The sequence below is a fragment of the Puccinia triticina genome, chromosome 7A, assembly GCF_026914185.1.
Source record: "Puccinia triticina chromosome 7A, complete sequence".
NCBI lineage: Eukaryota > Fungi > Basidiomycota > Pucciniomycetes > Pucciniales > Pucciniaceae > Puccinia > Puccinia triticina.
In genome coordinates, this window is record NC_070564.1 from 119,730 (window position 1) to 138,751 (window position 19,022).

Here is a 19,022-nt window from a genome sequence, read left to right on the forward strand (position 1 = left end):
CAATTAGCAAACTGGGCGCCCAAATGGATAGCCAAAGCAATACGCTTAGCCCGGGATATGTGGGTATTGTTTTACAAGCCGCAAGCGGCTGCGGCAGCTGTATCTGTACCAACTACATCCTCCAAAGTAAGTCGCAGGATTAATTTGATACAAATATACCATGTACGTTTTACTGATCTTTCACATATCTCAATAGCCCAGGACAAGTATGCTGGCTGGACTTGGAAACGCAGCGGCCACCCGAGGCGGAAACTCAGCATCCGACACATTTGATGTCTGGCTGGCCGGGGGACTTATCCTGGATGGTAACAATCCCGTCAATCCTCTCAAGTGGTGGCTTCAACAGAAATGTTCCGGAAACATGCATGGCGGCCTAGTACATATGGCGCTTGATGTTTTAAGTTGTCCAGGTCAGTCAACTATCAAAAAAATTTAATATATTTACTGCATCCATCTAATCTATTTCAAACTTGATTCATTAGCAACCTCTGTTGATGTGGAGAGGGCATTCAGCTTTGGTTGGGATTATGTTTTGGCACAAAGGCACCAACTTGGACCAAACTCAATAAGTGGTGGAATGACATTTGCCTTCTATTCAAAGACCAGCAGAATCAAAGATGGTACCTTGGCCACATGGAAAAAACAAATAGAGGATTCCAGGAAGACCGCAAAGAAGCATAAAAGAAAGGTAATCCTTGTAGATGAAGAGTAATCTAAGTATAAGTTACTCTACATGGCTTACATAGTAAGAATTAAGCTGTTTGGTGATGCTTGCAATATAAAACATAGTGATTTAGTATGTGAGGGCTGCTCATGGCAATGGAAACAGAAAAGGCTGCTGGCAGTACCTGTGGTACCCGCCAGGCAGTATCAGGTGTGGTACTAGGTACATATCACGTTTGGGCTAAAAATCAAGGGGGTACCCAGGCACTGGTTGGTACCAGGGTCTAGATCAACAATCCCTAATCACTTCTGACACACATCCCATTGACTTCTGAAGAATTTATAAATCATTTCCTAATCTATATCTGACTCACATCTGACACAGAGCAACATAAAATTAGACTCTGGCACTCTCTGGAGAGTGCGTCAAAGTCTCCCCTGGTCTTTTTATCTATTTCCAGTTGCATAGTTTTGAACAGTTTTTTTTTTTTTTTTTTGTTTTTTTTGTTTTTTTTATGTGCATCTTGTTGTCTTAGCAGCGGATGTGCATTGGACACAAGGGTCCTTGCAGGACATACATTGGACACAGGGGTCTGTGCATCATCCCACACCCAGAGTATAAGTTCCTTCTGATCTTGTATGATATCCCTCATGCAATTCCATCCTGATCCAAGGGGGATACTTTTCTGAGCATTATTGATCCTGATCCTGATTTCCTGAGTTCCACCAATTTTTTAGCCTGTTACCTGATCCTTTTATGATTCTCTGATCCCCCAATCCGGCCATCTTCATAGTTTGAACCTTGTGCTTTCCTTCTCCACCTCTCCAACACTGTTTGTTGGACCTTATTTACCTGATTATCATACCATCACCTCTGCCCAGGGTATCCATCCTCCTTGTTCCTCTCAACAAATCTCCATCCCCCCCCCCCCCTGCTATCCAGGTTTGATTCCCTTTTTCACTTGAGATATACGGACTGCCACAAGTGCAGCTACACAGCACTGTACCCTCCCCACGTTGCCTATTTTCTGACACTGAAGGAGTTCCATAACAACCATTTTTAGATGATCCAAGCCAGTGCGGGCTTGGCTCAAGGCTTCTCATGCTCTGACCAGCAAGGAAGGAAGTGTTCTCAAAGGAGGGAAAATAGATGATATCAAAACTGGTGTTCTTATGAATAGAAGCTACTCCAAGGCGCTAGAGCTCTACATAGGATGCCATATCAGACTACCCAGAAGTCACATTAGATACTCATAAAAATATTATTGCTCTGAAGGAGAAAAGATGGGGCTGGAGTAGTAGGAAAGGTGATAAACTTTCAATGGATTTCTTTGGCTCAAAATCTGATGTATGCAAGCAGAGTATCCCCATTAGTAGCTGTTGGTTTTTTTCTGAACTTTTGATTACATACTCATACATATTCTCATATCTTTCGAGTAAAATGTGACTTTTTCATATTAACAATTGATTTCTGAAGGGACTGGAACACTGCACCGAAAAATTGCAGCATTTACTTCCTCCATAGCCACAAACAAAGAACGGACTTGGCCAAACAAATGAGTAACAGAGATTTACAAAAACCGTTGTTGATTAGGATGAAATTGCTCCAGAAAGACGTTGCAGGGTAATACTGAAAGAGCTGAAACGGGAGCCATAATTGACAACTAACATGTTGGAGAAGGCATAGATCTTAGGAAGTGGTCCAATCAAGATAGCTGGGCTGTTGAAGCGTCCTGTCAGAGCAACCTAAGGCCAATATTTAACGCGAGCGGCGCAGCCGCCATTGAAGTCCAGCGTAGGAACTACGTAAAATCTAGCTGATGTTTTGCCGCACATATTTCCTTAGTTGCCTCTGCCCGGGTTTAGTGTTGGCTTTTTATTATTATCAACTGCCCCCATTGGGGAAGGACCACAATGGTTGGGTCCAAAATCCTTGCCAAGCTGACTAGGATCCTGTAGTTTCAAAAGATCACAGGGTTTATTTAGCATTTTATAATCTTTTGAAGGCTGAACATTCATCTTGAAACTTGATGGAGAATATATGAGAAATTCTCACATTAACACAACAGATTGGAGTATCAAAATCTTTATCTCGGCAAAAGAATTCATCTTTCTTAATGTCGTTGGGCAAAGGAGGTCGAGCTGCATATTCACCAATCCATCAGCTTTAGTGTAACATTCTTCCAGGAAAAATGCTCAAAGACAACCTCTATTGCCCAGGCCGGTGCAACTCACCATCTGTAATTATCCCGGTTTCCTTGTTCGTCACCCCACAAACGATGGTATTTCTCTTTTTAGCAGTAGGCGGGCACCACCCGCCCGCGGAAACATCTTGAGATAAGCTGGTCATCAATGCAAGGATGATAGCACTTGAAGATAGAGAAATGATGAAGCGCATGATGCAAGCTTGAGAGAATATTACGAAAAACTTGTTTCTATTGACGTAATTAAATGCACACTGTGCCAATAGAAAAGAGAATTGAGCTTATTTGTCTGATAATTTCTCGGGCTTTTGTGAGGCTGGAATACACAGAACGTCAAGGATATTTATAAGCAGTGCGAAAGAGCACGACCTTGTCCTGGGCCCCATAGAAGCTTATGACTTGACAATCCAGTAAACAGCTCTTCCGGGTGCGACGTTCCGGGTTTTAAACTTCTTTCAACCGTTGCCCCGCAGCAGTTCAACCACTTGTTTGACTCGGTACTTAGCTCTCCCGGCCACCGAGCCCCATATACGATTCACAGTGAGGCTGTCTCCATGTAGGATAAATGCTTGAATGAGAGCTGTGGCCCTGCGCCAATCATGAGCGATCGTGTTGACCAAGTACAGTGATTAATAGGAACAGGGCAACCAATGCCGTGGGTACGCCTGTACCAGTTTATAGAATACTGACCATCCCTCGGATGCAAGGACAAGTTGATAGGACCACGTCCCAACCTTTCGCAAATTCGCCTTAGTCGAGCTACCGGGGGTGTATGCCGTCCCTCGGTTCCAAGGATAATTAGCTGACTATGTATGTACTACCTACGGTTAAGGCAACCGCAGATAACTATGGTTTGTGCCAGTAACCAACCAACCACGGCCTCGCAATCAGACCAGCAGACATTCTAGCTGGCAGTGGGAGGATCAATCCGCCAGATTGATTCAGGACCGGCTCTTGGTGCATATCTTCGAACCAGATTCCATCTTTTTAGATGTACAGCAACTTACTGGATGACTTCCCGTCATCATTTAGAGAGCTCTAGATGCCTCTCTAAATCCTAAATTAAGACACCTATCAAAAACTCAACCAGTGCACATGAAAGTAATGAACTGTAGGGCTAGGAAAACATTTCCCTTTTTGTCAAAAATTAAGGATTTGGATGTGTAAAATGAGATCTGGGAGGCTCCCAGACTCGACGGGAAGTCCTCCACTGCAGCCCCTGCAGATGCTCAGTTAGAAATTCAAGGCCATTTCCCCAGTTTCTTCATGGCTTTTACACTTTTTAATACTCTAATTTCTTCGGGATTCAGACAAATCACAGCATAAATGTTCAAGAGGCCAAGGCGCTCAGCCAAAGCTCCATTTTTTTTTTGTAAATAAGATGTTTAAAACCATTGAGTTAAAATCAAAATGGCAGGCAATTAGGCAGAAAAAAATGATCTTGTGAATGGGGCTTGATAATCAAATGAGTTACTGGGGATGTAACCAGCAGAGGGCTTAGATAGCTGAAACTCTCACGGAATGATTTCTGCTAGGGAGGAGTTTCTAAGTTCTTCCAACAAAGGCTCATGCAAGGGGTTACAGGTGGAAATGTTATCTTTGATGCACTCACCCCAACTACCACATTTACTCACCACTTCAACCATGAAATAGCAGGGGACATCTCATATTAGGGGGCTTCAAAGTTGGCGAGGTAAAACTTGGATGCACTTTTGCAATTAAGTGTTCAATTTAATTTTTGAATACCAAGTTGCAAAAGGGCAAGCAATCCACATTGAACTAAACCCCTCACCTTTACTTAAATTTTCTTTTGCAAGTTTTGAAATTGCATGTCACATGAGCAACTTTGAATCCCCCAAATATCCTGTGGGTTTGTGTGGGAGATGTGGGAGCTAGTCAAATTGAGTATCTTTCCTTTTACTTCTTTTGTTGATCTATGTGACTTAAGTTATTTTTGATAAGACTAGATGAATTCACATCATGATCTAAAGAGCCTGCAGAAACAGATCTTGAGCCTATTGGAATAACGGCACCACAAAATCCTGGCTTTTGGTGACTCTCAATCATTATATGTAGGGGTTACAGATTTGACAAAAATTCCACCACTTCCCATCAAGACCACAATACCCCCCCCCCCCCCCCCAGAATTGATCAAAAGTCTCAAAAGCTAGATTTTCCTGCAAAAATCTAGACTTTCAGGACATCTTCAAGGGCTCCAGATTTGAAGACAAGTCCCCCGTTATGTCAACCCAGGGAGGGAAAATGATGGCCTCATTTGATGCCAGCATGAATTTTGATCATACAATGCAAGATTGAATGAATAAAAACCAACCATACAAAATTATGCAACCAACCTGGTACACAGGCAGGGTGAATTAGTAACCACTGTTCTCGTCAACATTGGCCACAGGATGAATGTGTCATCCCAGTTTCAGCATCAAAACACCTATTTTACACTCTTGACAAATATCAAGTGAATGTTGCTACATATGGTGCTGAATATGGCCAAATGAATCCATCTTGGGGTCAATATTGATGAGAACAACGTGGTTTACCTTGCCTGTGTACCAGTACCATTTTGGTTACATAATTTTGCATGGATTGTCTTTTTCATTTAATCATGCATTCTATCACCAAGATTTATGCCAGTGTCAGACCAGGCCCAAATGATTTTTGCCAAAAAAAATGGCCCAACTGTGTCACCTTCCATTTTTTTCATACAATTGCCATATGTATAGGTGATCCAGAAAATCAAACTGGATGCTTTATTTTTGTATTATACATGCATAATAAAGAAAAGAAAATAGTACGTAGACATGATGTTTAATATTTGATCGACTGATTCTTTAAAAAATGATGATGATGGTGATGGTGATAATAAGACATATTTTATGTATATAGACAAATCTCGAAGAGGATAAATCAGGAACAAGACAAAAAAGACAGAGACGGAACCAAGGAAATCGAATGGGCACTTTACAAATAAAAGGAGGAAAAGAAGTAAAAGATTATTGACGTTTGCAAGAAGACAGATTGAGAAGATTATGAGGAAGAAACAGGGGTGAGAAGGGAATCTTTCAGCCAGTTGAACCGACCCAACCAAGTCGGATCTCGGAAGCCAAAGAGGAGATCGCTAGATCGTTTGAGAGGGTCGCGGACCAGGAGTCGGTCGACAAGCTGAATTTGACCTTGGACGAGTTGATGATCATCTGAGCCCATTGGATTCTGGTTCAGATGATTTAAATGATGATTGGACTGAGTGGATTTCCAACGGTATTCAGATTTGATGATCTTCAGTAGCCCTTGTTTGCGTTTCTTGAGATAAGCCTGTTCGCTCTCTTCTTCAACGATCTCGTTTGAGTTAGTCAGACTAGCCCTTCTCGAGTCCCCCTCAGTCCCAGGCTCGATCCGCTGGGGTAATTTGAAGGGCAAGAAGCCCATGACGAGACTGTAGCCGATCACTCCCAAGGCCCATCCGTCAGTCTTCGTACCATCGTACTCTCGTCCAAGGATGATTTCTGGTGCCGCATACTCCTCCGAACCGCATCTGCTCTGTAAGAACTTCATCCCACTCTCGGTCGAATGCTTCGGATCGACACTCTTTGTCAGCTTGACTGATAATCCGAAGTCAGTCACTTTTAGATATACGTTCGGGTTCGTCAGGATGTCCTCTTCCTCTTCCGGGATGTTTTTGATTTCTCTGACTAGTAGGATATCTGAGACAAGAGATCAAATTGTTAGTTTTTCTTCTGCTTCCTCACCTGGCCAACTAATATCAGGACTTACTTTCAAGTTTGAGATCCCGGTGTACGATATCGTGCTGATGAAGCCAATGGATCGAGATGCATAGTTCGGCCATCAATCTACAGATGATCAATGGCCTCAGAGTCGATTTGAATTTTGAAACTAGCTCGAAGAGCTCCCCGCCTCTGAGTTCTTCCAAGACGATGATCTGTAATGAAGAGTTCTTCTTGATCAGGTTGGTTGATTCATTGGTGATTGTGAAGCTCTCGATTAATTTGATGATGGTCGGATGGTCGATTGACTGTGGTAATAATAATTGGAAAGAGGTCATCAGTTGTTGTGAAAAGATGAAATCATACTTGGAGCGTGTGAAGTTTACCTTCAAGATCTCGATTTCTCTGAGAGTGCTCATCCGGATATTGTCGGTTTCGTTTGAGGGCATTTGATCCTGAGTGATTAGATGTTGACGTTGAGCAGGTGTATTAGAAATGGTGGTGGTGGTGGTGGTGATTCGGATGAGTTTGAGGGCAACTGAGGGGACGGGCTGGTTGTTGGTTTGATTGAGTAGATGTGCCTGGATGACTTTGGAGAAGCTACCTTGACCTAGGATCCGATTGAGATAGTAGCGATTTCGGTTGGGAGATGGGGAGACGATGGTTGTTCCTATCATAGGATCTTGATGCGGATGGGCTGGGCTGGTTGAGCATTCTGCTTGAGGACTGCTACCAGTAGAAGGTTCTCTTGATATTGATAGTTGGGGTTGGCTGATTGAGTAGTTCTGATGGGGATTAATTGGCTCGTGGGATGGTGGTGGTGGCGGGGGTGGTGGCAGTTTGTGGGCTGCGGGTGAGGGGTCGGAGGGGAGTGAGAGCTGGGCGGCTGAGAAGGCGAGTGTCTTGAGCTGGGACTCGGAGGATGAGCTGGAGGAGGATGAGCTGGAGGATGAGGACAGCTGGAGCAGGTCGGTTGATGTTGATGAGCTTGAGGATGCGGATGAGGCTGAGGTCGTTCTCTCCTGGTGGGCCTTCATTGGAGATTGTTCGGAGTGGTTGGTCTTGCGGGTGCTGGCCCAGGCCTGGCTGGGCGCGGCCCTGGGTATTTAAGCGTGTCCGTGACAGCTCGGGCGCCTGTCACGCACCATTCTGTCCTGGACCAACCCAGCAGAGCACCGGAAACCAACCAGGCCGGAGTAGCCACGCTCTCACCAACCGACCGAGCCGCATTAACCCGTCGCCAGAGCGCTGTAGCAGCAACAACTGCCTCCATCTGTACTGTATTCATGGCCAGCCTTGGCAACCCTTCACGGTATGTACGCACTTGACAATTCATCCGAAAAGTGATAACCATCTGCAACAAGAAAAATTAATCCGGTCTGAGTCCTATATACATGGCATCACTTCATCAGTTGCTATTCTATGTTAGCTCGACAGAGAGACACAAGTGATTTTCTTATAACTTAGGTGTGGATACTGCAATTCAATCACCTTGGAGAAAGACTGCACTATAAACATAATGGAAGACCTCCCCTCAACACTGCAGGGGACTACAGAACCAAAGGGAAGTCTTCCAATACATTTATAAGGCCGTGTTTGGCAATGTCATATTGCGCAGCCTATTGTTTAAAACATGCCACCCTTACATATTAGGGGTTCACAATTGAAATTAACCAAACTTTGGAGTTACATTTAAGGCCTTTATGATTTTTTTTATTTTAAAAAAAATGGAAAAATGTACAGCAGAATGTAATACTGGCCAATCAGCCCAATTGATCAATTTTTTAATAAATTGTTCATAAGCACCTTAAAATGTGTCCTAAAGTTTTGCAAATTTCAATTGTGAACCCCCCTATTGTAAAACATATTTTTTAGGAGAATCTTTTATAAGTAAGCTGTCATGAAGCTTGACAGTTTACTTCCAAATGATCAGGCTGAAAAATGATGTTTTACATACTTTAAAGGGACATGTTGTGGTTATTTGTCATTATAGAGCCTTAAATATGTATATGAATATTTCTGTGGCCAACTTTGAATACCAATTTATATTAACTCTCTGGTAAGCTTTACATGCACAGCTTGGCTTGAGGGCTGTTCTCACCAATGAAAACATGGGAATGGGAAAAAGTAAAATCAAACCAAAACTGAGATTCTGTTGGTTAAAAATATCCATCTACAGACAGTCACAATAAACAGATCTGAGGGGTTGTGAAGGCCCTCATGAAAAATGTAGAAAACTTTGGAGAGATTCTCCATGATCTTGAGAAGCTTTTGTTCCCTCAAACCTTTGCTGCCCAAGGGGAAAGGGTGAAGCCAGAAAGGTTTGAAAAATGGCATGGTTCTGATTCTGTCAGCCTAAACTTGGACATAGGGTGAAGTCCCTCCCTCGGAGGGTCCTGTGGGACAGCGCCCCCCCTCCAATAGAGGGACTTAGTAAGTTAAGGTATGGGAGCATTCTTTGCAGCAGAAGCACACCTTGCCAATCAAGAAGTGTGGACATTTAGGGAAGCTTGGCAATTGCAACAGTAATTTTGCTAATTCTAATATAGCCAACTACATACTGTCACCTGTGACATGAGCAATGGTACCAAGAAAGATAATGAATAACCCAAGAAGTAGAGCCGAGATCAAGTTTTCGGTAGAATACAGAAACAAATGTCAAAGGCAAAAGATCAGATCATGCAGTCGTGATACAGATAAAACAGCAAAAACAAAAACCGCCCCACAGAAAATTAACATCAATCATCTTTTTTCTGCAGCATTTTTTTTTCTTCCTCTTATGTAGTCCTCTGAGGACTATCCAGCAACAGGACCAAGTGTAGAACAGGCGCAATCACCGGCCTATTTTGAACGGGTATGACAAGTCAAGAAAACACCGTTTCTTTTTTTGATGATGTGCAATTGAGAAGAGAAAGGGAACATAATATACTACTTAATAGCTGGTTTTGATTTCTTTGTGCGCTTAGGCTGGTGCCCAAGTGGATGGGCTGCACCTCGTCGTTTTTCCTGGGCAGACGCGGAGATCTGGGGCCGGGATGAAGGACGTGCTTGGTGGAGGGTGGAGGAGCAATCGACGTCGCCACCCTGGGAATCAAGACCGACATCGGGGTCGTCCTCGTCCTCCTCTTCCACATCATCATGATTGTGGTTGTGGTCGACGGAGGTGTTGTTCAAGTGCAGATGGATGGATTCGGATTTGAGATGTCGAGTGAGTTGGTCGGAGCGGGTAAACCGTCTCCCACAAATTGTACATTCAAATTTCTTGACCAGCGAGTGGGTCCTCATGTGTTTCGAGAGATTAGATGATTCCGAGAACTGGGCTGAACATCCCTTGACTGAACACTTGAACGGCTTCAAGCCCGTGTGTGTTCGTTTGTGGATTGTCAATGCAGATTGCAATGCGAAAGATTTCTGACATCCTTCAACGGAGCATTTGTACGGCTTTTTTGCATTCAACAAATCAGACATGACTCGTTAGCCTTTTTACTCTATCTCTCACCTAAGCGCCTAATCATGCAAGAAGGGATTATTTTTTTACCTTTTCGTTCGTGTGCGTTCGACGATGTTGAACCAAAGTCGTCATTTCACCGAACTTTTTTCCACAGTTTTCGCATTCGAATGGTTTATCACCAGTGTGAGTTTGAAGATGTCTCATCAATTTCTGTCTTTGATTGAATGTCTTTCTAGAATTGTCGGAGTCGTTTGCTGCGGTCCTCGCAGCGTCGTCTTCTTGTTTATGATTAGAGGCCTCAGAAAGTTTCAGCTTCGTGATACAGTAACAACCCTCCCAGAGACAAGTATAGTTTGATTTTCCCGACCCCACATGATCGGTCGATATATGCTCCGTCAACTCTGCCGTGTTCGCAAAAAGCCTGGCGGTACATGAGCCCCAGCGACACACGTGCTGGCAGGGAACGTCGCTTTGAAGGACTGGCGTTTTAGTCGTTGACAAATTCTGACCAGGTTGAGATCTGAGGAGTGGATCAACGGAGGAGGCCGTGGAGGGACTTATAGGGCTGATGAAAGAATCTTGAACAGATCGAGTGTGATTATCATTACGACTACCCCGGATAGCTGAGCAGTCGGGTTGGGCAAGTTGATCCTTCGAGTGGTTGGATAAATCAAAACAGGACTGATAATTGCCAAGGGGTGAGGTCTCGGTGGAGTCATGTGGGGCAGTGTTTGAACAGTCGGTCGAGCAGTGATTGAATGGTGGATTGCTGGCTGAGGATAGCCCACAATTCATAAACAAGCCATCGGGACGGCGTTTTAAAGAATCGGTTGACATCGGTGGTGGTTGTTCCGACTGTGATGCAATGATGTCGGATGGAGTGATGCGTTGATTATCGATCCGAGAAGAAGGATGAGTCTGCCGGGATTCTGGTTGAGAAGCTGGATCAGGTGCCGGTGAGGGCTGGAAAAGGTGGCAGACATTGACATGTTCGGTCAGCCTGAACCTATCGCTGAATTCGAGATTGCAATCTTTCCATTGACATTTAAAAGTGATGATCGTATGCTGGTTGCAAGGGACGTTGATTGAGGCTATGGATGGAATTACAGAGTCTGGTTCGGTACTTTCTCTGTTAGATTTGTATGGCAAGGTGATCGAAGGTCTGTCGAACATATCAAAGTTGACATGATGGCTGGGATGAGCATGAGCATGATGGCTGGGTAAAATTTGGCCCTGTGTGGGCTCATCACAGCAGCAACATCTAATCTAGATGGCAAAAGCAGAATTCCAAAACAGGTGGGGGTAAGCTTTTTTAGTGGTAATAATGTAAACTTTTATCGATCTGTAGAGGGTGAAACCTACGAGTTCTTCCAGATCTTTATTACTCCAGAGTATATCTTCTTCGAGTGCATCGCCGTTACCGACTTGAGAGGCAGGAAAATCATCAAGATCGTGACGGGAGACACTTGAGGCTAATGATGGTGAGAGTAACCTGGAGCCTGATTGGTTGGTGTTCGTAGAAGTGATACTGGGAGAAGGCCGGAGTAGCAAGCTTTGAGCAGGCTGATCGCACTCTATGCATGGTTGGAGAGAGATCGGGGAGGGAGGACAGCCAGCTCGACAGCAATCACAATCCAAGGGGTCTTGCTGGCAGACGGCTCCAGAATAGCAAGTATTCTGAGAGCAGCTGAGATTTGGAGTGCATGATGGATTCACTCGTTGCTGGACTGGTTGTAAGTGAGTTGGTGGTGGAGGATGGCTATCGAAACAGGTCGATGAGGTGGATGGACAGTTGGAGAGGTTGCATATTTTCCCGTTCTGATCGGCAAACGGTAGACAAAGCTCGTCCGAACAGCACCACAGTTCGAATAGATCGTCTTGAGCCGGCGGGTTGGGGTTGTAAGTCGCAGTAGGATTCGAGCCGAGATGGGAGGTTGTGGGTGGGAATGAGCTATCGAAAAAAGCTTGATTCCAAAAGGCTTGATCGCTATCGTCCTTGGACGAGGAGGGTGCGATGTTCATGTCAATTTATTCAATCAACCGAGTTCTGCTGTCCGTTGCGGTTGGACTTTCGATAACCAGCTAGGGGTGGTGTCACGATATCCTACGTATATGAATAAATGGTTACATAAATACGTGTTTGACGCGGACTCCAGCGAGGGCGGATCAGATCGGAGATATAAGCTGTGCAGAACGATAGGAGTTCAACTCGAGTCAGTTCCGTTATCGGTGTTGTGCATACACACTGCTAGACTTGTTCCAAGTGTGCTTACCATGCTTGGTTTCGCTTTGGTTTGGTTTGTTTTCCTCTTTCCTGCTGCCGCTGACTGGGAAAGCATCTTCCCCCCGGGTGGGTACGGGGAAACCATGGCTGCGCCGGAGTAACCGGTAGGGTTCGCATGAAGGCGCAATCATTTCGGATTCTAGAATCCGACTTCTGCTACCACTTGAGGACCAACAAATCACTGAAACATGTTGGAAGGGCACCCCGGTGAGGTCCTCGCTTTCCTTCATCCTGACAAACGGCCCGGTCATGGCATATCGTAGCTGGAAAAGTACAAGCAAAGCCAACCTAGTTTTGTAAAGCTTTTGATGGCACACAACCAATCATTTTCACCCTCAATGGAGGACTTCCCATAAAGTCAGATCTGATCCCCCAGATTTCATATTTTTGGTAGGTCCACTGGGGAACACAAGCTCTAGAAATATTTCAAGGTCTCCTAGATCTCCTGCTAGCCATTTCCGCATCAACTGTGAACGCGCATATTACCATGGCAAGAGCTCAAGCTCAAGGAACCCACCCAAAATCTAGCAAGGGCTTGGCCTCTGGTGATGCGCCATGGCTAGATATTTCAGAGTAACTTGTAAATCTGAGAGGTGCGAGCAACAGAACAAATAATCTGGCAAGATCTGGAACTCTGGAATCTGGAAATCCAGATCTGAATCTGGAAGGCCTTCCAGATTGATGGGAATTCCTCCATTTCCCTACAAAATCTGGGAAAATCTGAGTTCCCAGATTGACAGGAAGTCTTCCAATTGCATTGGAATGCCCGGATATTAGATAACTACATAGACATACCATCTTTTCCAAGAAGCTTGGACAGATTTTCAAAAATCATTTGCAAATCTCATATATTGTCTTTTCTAGAATGATTGGATTTTTTCCACAAATTCTGGCTTTGTTATGCACTTAACCTAAAATCACAGTTTGCACCAAACTTTGGGCAAACCTTGCATTCAAGGTTTTTCAAGCACATGCACACAAAAATCATCACCCAACTATGAAACTTTGAGATTTAAGTCTGACTGGGATGACAACCCAGCCCTCTGTTGGCCCCTTCCTGCCCCCCATAGTGGCAGAGGGCAGTGGCCAATCACTGCAAGAAAAACTCTAGAAACTGCTTGCAGTTGAGATGCAAGAGCTCAAGGCAAGCTGTGCCTCATGCAAGAATCAAGCACTGGTTGATTCTGTGCGCATTGCATAATTTTTGCAAGATTGAGTCTAAGGTACAAAAAACTGACACTGCCAGCATATTTGGCTGGGTTGAGATTATCCCAGTTAAACTGGGATGCACTCAACCAATTTAAACTTGGGTGATCTCAACTGATGAAATATAAATTCAAGGTACCCCCCTTGGGTTTATATTAAATTGGTTGAGATCAACCAAGTTTAAATTGGTTGAGTGCATCCCAGTTAAACTGGGATGACTTCAACCCAGCCAAATATGCTGGCAGTGTGAGTACAGGCTCCAAAATACTGATTTGATACCTGTGCAAATTCCCCTCATGTGCATGTATCCCTTCAACAATGGGAAGTTACTTACGTTACGTTATCCAGCGGGATTTTTGTAACGTAACTTCCCACCGTTACCAGATAACGCGTTATCGTTATCTGGTGAAATATTCCTGCGCTATTTTGGATAACGTAACAGAGGCAAATTTCCGCCTTGATGCCGCAAAAAATAACGCCGATAACGCGCTAACCGCGTTATCTGGCATAAAAGAACCGTAAAATAGGCAAAAAAACCCGCGTTATCCGCACGTTATCCTCCTCAGATTGCGGGGAATAACGTAACGGGTCTAATAAAACAGAAAAAAAATCAAAAAATAACGTAACTAAAACAATGCTGCCGTTAGCGCAAGGATAACGGCACCAATTTAGTTACGTTATCCGTTACTTTTTGTTACGGATAACATAACTTCCCATTGTTGATCCCTTTCACAATGTGTACATACCCCTTTCATCATGTGTTCATGACCCTTTCATGTTTACATGTCCCCTTTGAGTTGTTTAAATCCCTTTCAATACCTCTTTCATCATTCAGGTTTACATACCCCTTTGATGTTCACATATCCCTTTCATGTGCAAATACCCCTTACTGCACATCCCCCTTTCATGCATGATACCCCTTTCATGCATACATACCCCTTTCATCATGTGTACATATCCCTTTTATATGTTAATACACCTCATCACATTCCCCTTTCATGTGTACATATTTCTTTCATCTGTACATACCCCTTTCATGTGTACATACCCTTTTTATGTTATTCTGGCTGGATTCAATGGCGCATGGAGTGTTTAGTAAAAGAAAACAAAAGGGTGCTCAGGGGGATGCTCATTTGCCTCAGCCTACTGCATGAGCACTACAGCATGTTCAACATTGAAATGCTGAACAAGGTACACACTTGATCAAGGTGCACCAGCACGGAATTTGAGTGCTTGACTCCAGCTTGAGCTGAGCCTTGATTGAAGCTTGCTGCATCTCAACTGCAAGCAGTTTCTAGAGTTTTTCTTGCAGTGAAGATATGGTTCTGATTCACTGGGGGAAGAAACTCCTAGAACAACTCAGTATAGACTATATACAAGTTGTTAGTCTTATGGATTGAAGCATACTACATAATGGATATAAGCATATCTCAACATTTTTTTCATCATCATCCTAGACCTAGTTACTGCGGCGCTCACATAGTCTACTCCCGGCAGAGCTGGGTACCGGCTCCTTTTCTCTCTCTTTACCGAGTTTGGAGTTGATACCCGTGCCGTGCCTGTGCTGACGCAACATGTTCCTTATCATCAGGTTCATATCCTTATAGGTTAAAAGCCGGCTCTAAGCGGCCCAGGGTACTTGATCCTCCTTAGCGTTGAAAACGACTTGGGTGGATGTCTGGTGCTGGAAGTAGCAATCAATTTGAACATCAAGCAAATTTGGAGAAACATCAAAGAGAAGCAAAAGAAAAGCAAGATCAACAAGAAGAAGAAGATCAAAAAGAAAGAGAAAGACACCTTAAAGAAATAGAAGATAATCAAAAACTACACCAGCAAGAAGTGGACAAGATATTCAACCAAAGATCCAAACAATGCCAACAACTCTTCAACAGCATCCAGGACGTTGTGATGGCCAACCCGACCGCTGAAGACTTTGCAGCCCTCCGCCAGATCTCAATTGTCTCAAACTACGAATTACCCAGTCCGGATCAACCACCTCCTCCGCTATCTCGCGTGCAGAACTAGTCATCCGCGCCTTCTGCAAAGATCCCCTGGGCACACACACGGCCACCAATCCTCAGTTGTCCAAGCTATATTACGGCGGCATCTTCTTCCAGATCTGGGAAAAGGAGATAAACAGGACACTCCGCCATGTCTTCCGAGTTGACAAGTTCACCAAAAAAGAGAAGAACTTTGTTGATCAAATTGGCTACAAGCGGGACAATATCTCTCGGCTGTTCAGGGCCACCATCAAGTCCGACTTGTTGGCAATTGTGAACAGAACCAACACCAAAGAGCCTTGGGAGATTTTCAAGCTGCTCAAGACCAAATACAGCCCCTTGGACCAACAACATAAGCTGTCCCTTGCCGAGCAGATCCTGACCTTGGCGGCCGACAAATCACCATGTAGCAAGGTATCAGTGGCAAAATGGAGTAAAGTGATGGCTGAACTCCTTCAACACAAAGTGACTGCAGATGAGCTTGGGGGTCTACTGCTCCAGTCTACTTTTGTCGCCCCGGTTGGTGTTGATGTTCAAAAGTTTGAGTTCACCATTGACCAGAAGTTGGAAGCAATTGAGAAACTGTCTTTCAGCAATGTTACAACGGTGATTCAAGCAGCCTCCAGCAAGAACAAGAACAAAATCGCTACGCAGCCAATCAACAATGGCTAGATGCCAATGGATCTAGACGCGGTCCATGCAATGCGGCCCCCTCAACCTTGGTACGCTCCTCCCCACAAGCGTGGCCTGCAACCACAACACCAGCAATGTCCTCAACAGGATGCCTGACCTCCCAATCTGTCAACCAAGAAGGCGACCAGCTTTTGTGGACAAGTGCCAAGCAAACATCTCAAGGAATGATACGGCCATATCTGTCATCACTGCAACCAGTACGGTCACTGGTACAATAATTGCTTGGCATTCTGGTCTGATGTTGAAGCAAAGGAGATCGGAGCGCCACCGGTAGACCATGATCAGCCCCACTCCAACTACATTCCCCCAAACCGACCACCTTTTCCCCACAACCAATGTGGTGAACAAAAGAAGTCACTGCGTAAAAATGTCAGGACCTCCGCTGCTCCAAGATGTTTCCCGGGTAAAGTTGGGTGATCTGGGAAACTCCGCTCCGCTCTGCAAGTACTTGTAGGGGCGCCATGATTGAAAGAATGAGTCAAGTAACGTATAAATAACCACAAAGACACGTAGAAAAGCGGCAATAAACCGTAAAATCCACCATAAAGTACACAAAAGACAACTCTGCAAGTCAAAACAACTCCGCCACAAGTAGTAATATCTCCGCCGTAAATAATCCGTACCAGAGTAACCAGAATGAAGTAAAAAGTCCGTAAAAGAAAACAACATCTGATGATGGATTGATGGGAGTGAAAACTATCCCCCTCCGTACAAAAGGGAAAAACAATGTGAGAAAGAAAACCATCCTCCTCCGCCCGCCTCTCACGCACACCATTCGCCAAGCCCCGCTCCCACAACCACACATGTCATCCACCCATTCCGCTCTCACGCGGATCTTCTGTCAACGTTGCTGCACGTCATTGCCCACCTTTGAACTCCTCTCGCCTTAGCTTCCTCGCCCCTGTCTAGCCTTCAATGCCGGGATCCCACACGCCGCCTCCGCCCCAGCTACGCCCGCTTTGGCTGCCACCGCTTCCCCCAGTCACAGCCTATACTATCCAGTCCGCGCCGGCCTGCTTAAGTTGAGTCCAGCTCCGCCGCCGCCGCGCGGTTGACATAGCCCCGTGCACCGCCTTGTGATCATTTTCCGCACTGTGCCGCTCCACGCCAGCCTTGCGGAATCCACAGCCCGCAACCTCCGCAAACCCGTGCGGCCAATTTGGTTCCCCGACCCGGTTTTAGCATCACACCAAGTTTGACACCTTGATGTCCCTGAAGTGAACAACGGCAAGTTCTTACTTGATTCCGGCGCCTTGACACATGTGAGTGGCAACCTCCATATGTTCATCACAAAAGAAGAGCTAGCAATACCAAGGACAATCTCCCTTGCAGTTGCTAACTGTACTGCTGTGGTCAGGTTCAAGGGTTGAGTGAGGATCAGTACATCTGTCAGCCTTAGAGTCAACTCAGCTGACCTAAAGTCTGCCTTTTTCTACTTTTTACATATGAATTAATTCATATCTTTTTCATATTAAGAGATAACCTTGTTTTGAATTCACATTTGGTTTCTTGATGCAATTTTAACCCTAGTCACGACTTACCAATTCTTTGTAACTCTACTCCTTCCCTGAGTTATTGAGTTGTAGCGCGCATGCGCAGTTGTGATGTGTCAGCGCTACCAGGCGCGCCAAACCACATGTACATATGTAAATTACATAAGCAAACTGTGAAATTTTTTGTAGTCAGGATCCCCCTTGCCTGAGGAGGATCTACAGACTTCAGCACACCAGAACCACACCCCAGATAACCCCAGGATCACCACCAAAGAGATTACCACGCTCCCAGTATACCTACTGTCACAGGTGCCTAGGATATTGACAGTAAGTAACCTCTTTCACTGAACATTGTTTATCTCAGAGGTACAACTCTGTGTCTGCTTGATCTGCTCTTCTTTGCTGGCCTTTGCCTTATTCTTTGATAACAGGGCTGCCCCTGCTTAACATCATTCTTTTTCTGTGGTTTTTGCAAGAAACAAACCACATAGGTTTCTCTTTAAAGAACCTTGACTATCCAGAAGGAAGCTAAAAAATTGTGGCTGGATTAAACTTGTCTAATCCAGAAGCCCTCCACATTTCTTTGGTGAGAGGAGGCTGTAGCACTCTCTAGCACAGCTTGCCAGCACTCTTCTGAAGAGGTAGCATTGCCAGTGGACGTGTATTCCCACCAGAATAACCTTGAATATCTTCTTATCTTGAATCTGCTCAGTTTCTCTCTCTCTCTTATATTTGTATTTTCTTTATCCAAAGAAATCCAAATATTGCCCCCCATTTTCTTGTGTCCTGCTGTCACTATAGAGACTCAGGCTCACAACATCAAAGGGTCCGATTGAAATCAACAACGTCTACCATTGCCCCGGCGTTGATGGTCTCCCCGGGGAATTTTTTTCCAGAGCTTTTGATCTTGCACATTGATTGCAGAAGAATGATTTCCAGGTCTTCTTCTCAAGTTCCTCTGAGAAATGGACCTTCAAGTATTTCCTCACAACTTCCTCTGAGACGTGACCAAGGCGCCGTTGCAAGAGATAAGGATCAAAAGATAGAGTTGAAGTGATTTTATTCATTTCAAACACTTCACTACACATAGCTATATACCAACAAAAGTTTCCAAAATGAGTAATAAAAGAAACATTTGAGGGACTGAGAAGTGTAGCCGTGCGCCCTGAAAAGGTGAGTTGCCATCCCGAGTCTTTCAGATGGCCAACTGAGAGAATTAGACCATAAACACCGGGGCAATTGTAGACATTGTTGATTTCAATCAAACCATTCGATGTATTGATCCTCGCTC

General features: G+C 44.7%; 3 protein-coding genes across 3 annotated transcripts; all 3 read right to left on the reverse strand.

Moving 5' to 3' along the window:
* Positions 1-5,909: 5,909 nt before the first annotated feature.
* Positions 5,910-7,281, reverse strand: PtA15_7A16 (uncharacterized protein; the record flags this gene model as incomplete). The annotated part of the gene is made up of 4 exons (XM_053170748.1): positions 5,910-6,583; positions 6,654-6,912; positions 6,991-7,059; positions 7,144-7,281. 4 exons carry the CDS (start codon positions 7,279-7,281, stop codon positions 5,910-5,912), a joined length of 1,140 nt encoding a protein of 379 aa, XP_053021845.1.
* Positions 7,282-7,637: 356 nt separating this feature from the next.
* PtA15_7A17 (uncharacterized protein) lies at positions 7,638-7,877 on the reverse strand (the record flags this gene model as incomplete). The annotated part of the gene is made up of 1 exon (XM_053170759.1): positions 7,638-7,877. One exon carries the CDS (start codon positions 7,875-7,877, stop codon positions 7,638-7,640), a length of 240 nt encoding a protein of 79 aa, XP_053021846.1.
* Positions 7,878-9,532: 1,655 nt separating this feature from the next.
* PtA15_7A18 (uncharacterized protein) lies at positions 9,533-12,077 on the reverse strand (the record flags this gene model as incomplete). The annotated part of the gene is made up of 3 exons (XM_053170770.1): positions 9,533-10,045; positions 10,143-11,321; positions 11,418-12,077. The coding sequence occupies 3 exons, from the start codon at positions 12,075-12,077 to the stop codon at positions 9,533-9,535; spliced, it is 2,352 nt and encodes a 783-aa protein (XP_053021847.1).
* Between the last annotated feature and the right edge of the window lie 6,945 nt (positions 12,078-19,022).